General features: G+C 41.4%; 2 protein-coding genes across 4 annotated transcripts in view; both read left to right on the top strand.

The window, feature by feature from the left end:
- LOC101846946 (neuroglobin) overlaps positions 1-4,942 on the top strand; it is a 299,153-nt gene that overhangs the window by 28,338 nt on the left and 265,873 nt on the right. The gene's annotated exons all lie outside the window — the stretch shown is intronic.
- LOC101846717 (transcription factor Adf-1) lies at positions 2,776-4,720 on the top strand. The gene is made up of 2 exons (XM_005092256.3): positions 2,776-2,955; positions 3,880-4,720. Exons 1-2 carry the CDS (start codon positions 2,823-2,825, stop codon positions 4,563-4,565), a joined length of 819 nt encoding a protein of 272 aa, XP_005092313.1. The 5' UTR covers positions 2,776-2,822; the 3' UTR covers positions 4,566-4,720.

Genomic DNA, 4,942 nt, shown 5'->3' with positions numbered 1-4,942 from the left:
ACCGGGTTTGGGGAACCCACCTTTCGGTTCCCCCAAACAAGGTTCTTATAGGGGGGGTATTTCTTCGCCAAAGAAAAATCGTTTTTTTGCCCATACCCTTTTTAATAGCGGGTTTAACAGTTTTCTCCATGCGTTTCAGTCAAAAAAAAAAAACAAATTCTTTGGAAATTTTACAAGTATGTTCTCAAGCGGGCTCCACCCCAAAATACCTTTTCATCACGTATTCTCCGGTGGGGGAAACAAATTGAAAATTGGCAAAGGACCCCCCCCCCCCCCCCCGCCCCAAATAAAGAAAAAAAACAAAACAACAACAACAAACAGAAAAAATCACTTCAAAAACCCTACCTAGCATTAATAAAGACTGGATACAAATAATCCAAGCTCTTTTGATTCTGGTCAAGGAAACTGAAAGGGTGGTGGTAAGTATTTATTCAGCAACATATGTTAAATCTGTAAAACTTTTTGCAGCTATCAAAGGAAAAAAGCAGTCACTAGAGACAATCCTGCCCCTACCCCCAAGATATTTGCACATGCTTTTCGCCTAATAATGGTAAATAAAGTCCTCTGACCAGTCCTGATATGAACTGTAAAGATGACATTGACCACTTCCTTTCCGTTTTGCTTCCAGGTAGTTGGGCCTATAACTCAAACATTGCACCACCTAAGTGTGCTCATAATATAAAGTCCAAAAAGAGGAGCAGCCACCAATGACTAACCTCATCAAGTCACTGAAAGTAGAGTACCTGGTGCAGTTAGAAAATGTTGTCACCTACAGCAGTGGGTACTTTCTTGGAAAGTGTCTCCAGTCATATGGGGCAATTCTAAGACTTTGAGAAAAAGGAGAATCTAGAATCTAATTGCCCCACAAAAGTGAAGGCGTTCTAAAGCCAAATTTCCTTCTGCTTGTACGCCCGGTCAGAAGCTGTGGGACTGTTTGAAGCTATTCAAGCTTCTTTAATTAATTGGGGAAAGGAAACTTTTTCAAAACAAAGCTACCCCCCACAACCCACCCGATGCAGTCAGTGCTTGAAAAGCTAAGAAGACTGCCACTGCTGCTAGAGTCCAACTGTTGACTAGGATCTAGATCTAGAGTCTAGATCTAGATCTTGATAAACTAGGCCTACACAGCGAGCTGTTCCCCAATGTCAGAATTAATGATCATGAACTGAAGTTCAGAAACAAGCACTCCTGTACAATAGCGATCCCGTTTGCACTAAATCATGCAAGGCCTTTAAGTGCCCGGTGTTTCTTATTTAGATCTAGATCTAGATCTAGATTATAGATATATATAGATATCTAGATTCTAGATCTAGACCTAGATCTAGATTCTCTAAACTGAATTAAAATTATAGATCTAGATATCTAGATCTAATCTAGATTCTAGATCTAGATCTAGAATCTAGCTATCTAGATCTAGAAATAGATTATATTGGCTATCTATAGAATCTAGATATTTAGATCTAGATATCTAGAAATCTAGATCTAGATTCACTGCCACATGACAATAATGGCCGTCATGTAAACATTAAACGGGACCATATAATTGTACAAGTGCACCGAAAAAGAAGCCATTGAAACGAGCACAGAAGCTTAAGCAGATCTAGATCTAGATCTACTGTTGATATGATAGTATGAATCAAGTTGCATGATAGTGTGTCTCCGCCAATTCACAGGCAAGTAGCCTAGTCAAGATTCGCCCTTTGGTCATTCTCCAACCCCTAGGGGTCTAGATCTAGAATCTATATCTAGATTCTAGATCTACTTTCCGAACTGCACTCTTGGCTGGGTGCACAACAAAATCTATATCTAGATCTAGATTCTAGAATCTAAATCTAGATCTAGATATAGATCCTAGCGTTTCTAGATCTAGATAGGCTACGTTTATTAATTGGCTGCTCTTATTGGCCCACATGGGCAAATAAGCTGGGGCTTATTGGCCCACATGGGCCATTTAATGCGTTGTTTTTTCAATGTACAGTCAAACCTGTGTAAGACGGCCACCCATTGTCAAGGAGAAAAGTGGCCGTATAAGACAGGTGGCCGTCTTAGGCAGGACTGATCAAGACGAAGAAAACAAACCATTCCCTTCTGAAGTCCCAATCGACAGTTGTTGTTTTTGTTGTTATTGTTGTTGATTTGTATTTTGTTTGTTATTTTTATTTTTTAGCTGATTTTGCGCAAGGGTGACAATAACGCGAAATGTATCAGACGAGGAAGACCGAGTGCGGCGTTAAAACAAACACATGGGTCGCCCCCACTTAGAGAACAAGCGACGCTTCTGTCACAAGTTCATGGTGACGTCCATTGTTACTTCGTTACAGACTGGGTATACAGTGACCACTCATCTCACTTACGATTTGCGTATGAGCCCTTGGCGGGGCCTATGGGTTATGAGGGATCACATGCTTACCTCACCAGCAGCTGAAAATTGGTAGCCTACCTATTGGGCAACAGAGGGAGGGGCCTACGCAACATGATCGGTTGGAGGGACTACCTAACAACAACGACAAGCGATTGAATTATGACGCCCACAACGCCAGGGGCCAAAGCATGATTTATGACAAAACGTAATGGAGTCACTAAGGTGGCCGTCTTAAGCTCCAACACAGTGCGTCCAGCATCAGACCAGCAACAGCACAGCAACAGCAAAATGACGGGTCAAAATTTTAGGTAATATAGATAGCACTACGCCTAACGGAGTGGCGCCGTTTTGTCCGACCAGTGTGAACCCTGCATGAACCCAGCGTTCGCCCGTCGTTTTGCTGGTAATTTTCATTTTAGTGCGACACTATAATTCAACCAGCACGGACCAGACAAGCAAGATGGAGGCAGAAGCATTGATTGAAGCAGTGAGAAAAAGAGAAGTCCTATTTGACAAAAGTAATGAGAATTATTCAAATAGAGTTGTAATAAACCAACAATGGATTGAAGTCGGCGAGGAAGTCGGAATTGATGGTGAGTAATTATAATATTTATTAAAATCTTATCTAATTAAATTATCGAGGTTAAAGTCCCCCCCCCCTCTCTCTCTCCCTCTCTCTCTCTCTCTCTCTCTCTCTCTCTCTCTCTCTCTCTCTCTCTCTCTCTCTCTCTCTCTCTCTCTCTCTCTCTCTCTCTCTCTATGTCCCTCTCTCCCCTCCCTCTCTCTCTCCTCCTTTCTCTCCTCCTTTCTCTCTCTCCTCTCTCTCTCTAATAATAATTATTAATAATAATAATGATAATAATAATAATAATAATAATAATAATAATAATAATAATAATAATAATAATAATAATAATAATAATAATAATAATAATGGACTATACTGGATCCAGTTTCGGCCATTGAGACCTCATCAGTAGCCCTGTATAAATTGTCTTGCGACAAGGGAAATAAGTACCTACCAGCCCAGAGTGCTTTGGATTGACCCAGCTGGGATTCGAACCCACGACTTCCCACATCGCAAGCGAACGCTCTACCACTTGAGCTGACGATGTTCAACATTGTTGTTTGGCTCAAAACAATAATAATAATAATCATCGGACTTATTATTCTTAATAATAATAATAATCAAAAGAAGGTTATTCTGTATATTTCATCATGAGATTTATCTGGTAACACATTGATCATTTTGCCATGGAAGAGTTCCAGCAGGGGATGTGAAATAGTTCATCAATGTTTCTCACACTTTCAAGGCATTTTTTGTAGATCGAACGTTTCCATTGATATTGGATCCTTGAAAGCCTGAAAGAGTATTTGGGGTTTGAATCTGCTCACCCATTGAATCACACGGCGATACACGAAAGGGCGCTAGTTTTTCTTCCCAACCGGTCATCATAAGCTGTCTCCTGGTATATTAATTATTATAATATATTATACATGTATTACCATCCCAACAGGTGCAACTGCAAGAAAGAAATGTGCAATGCTGAGGGATTCTTTCCGGAGGCAACATAAGAAAGAAACAACTTATAAATCTGAATCAGGGGGTAAATACCAGAAACCGTGGTACCTGTACAAAGCCATGCTGCTTTTAATTTCTTTTGTTGAGGATGGAAATACCTCAACAACCAATTTGATTGAAGGGCCGGAAGATGAGCAGGAACTCCAACAAGCATCCCAGCTTCGGGAGGACAACATGGAGACAATAGTCAACACTGATGTGTTTCCACGGGGTGGAAGTCCATTCACAAATCCACAACCTGGTCCAAGCCATACTCCAGATATTACAAACTCATCTGCTACTCCCAAACGGCATGCCAGGAAAAGACCGTATCCCCCGTATCCCCAAGACCGAGGATCTAGATCTACCTCTCCATCCGCTTTCGACATTGCAATTCTACAATCCCTTAAAGAGTTGCAACAACAACAGACACAAAAACCAGCCCAGGACGATGACGAACAGTTCCTGTTGAGTTTGTTACCGGTGATGAAAGGGTTGGACCCAATATCTAAATTTGAGTTCCGTGGAGAGCTCAACAATACAGCTCTAAGATATCTGCGGCGTTCGAGACAGCCATCACCACAGTATGAAAACAACGATGCATTATCTCGTACTCCAACCCCATCACCCACATCTTCTTAAGCTTTTGCCGATAACAACACGTACCAATACAACCAGTATGTCCCAGCAACTGCAGGCTCACAAGTTGATCCAATTTCCTCTCCACCAGGCGACCCATACCAGTATCACCAGTTCCTCAGCAATACAAATAAATTACATCCAGTTTTTTCCATTGCACATTGTCTTAGTTTCAGTGAACAAGTGTGTGTGTGTATGTGTTGATAAAAAAAAGTGAAATAGATAAATTAAAAGATAAAAATTAAAAGCTTTGTGGAATCAATCAAATTCATGTAAGGGGCCGTTCACAAACCATATGGGCAGCTAGTGGGGGGTGTGTGTGTGTGTGGAAGGGGAGGGGGTGTCATTTGTCCACAACTGCAAAGGGGGGGGGGGGGGTC

The sequence above is a fragment of the Aplysia californica genome, unplaced genomic scaffold (genome assembly GCF_000002075.1).
Source record: "Aplysia californica isolate F4 #8 unplaced genomic scaffold, AplCal3.0 scaffold00043, whole genome shotgun sequence".
Classification (NCBI taxonomy): domain Eukaryota; kingdom Metazoa; phylum Mollusca; class Gastropoda; order Aplysiida; family Aplysiidae; genus Aplysia; species Aplysia californica.
Note: the sequence above shows the minus strand (reverse complement) of the source record. Positions and strands in the feature narration are given on the sequence as shown.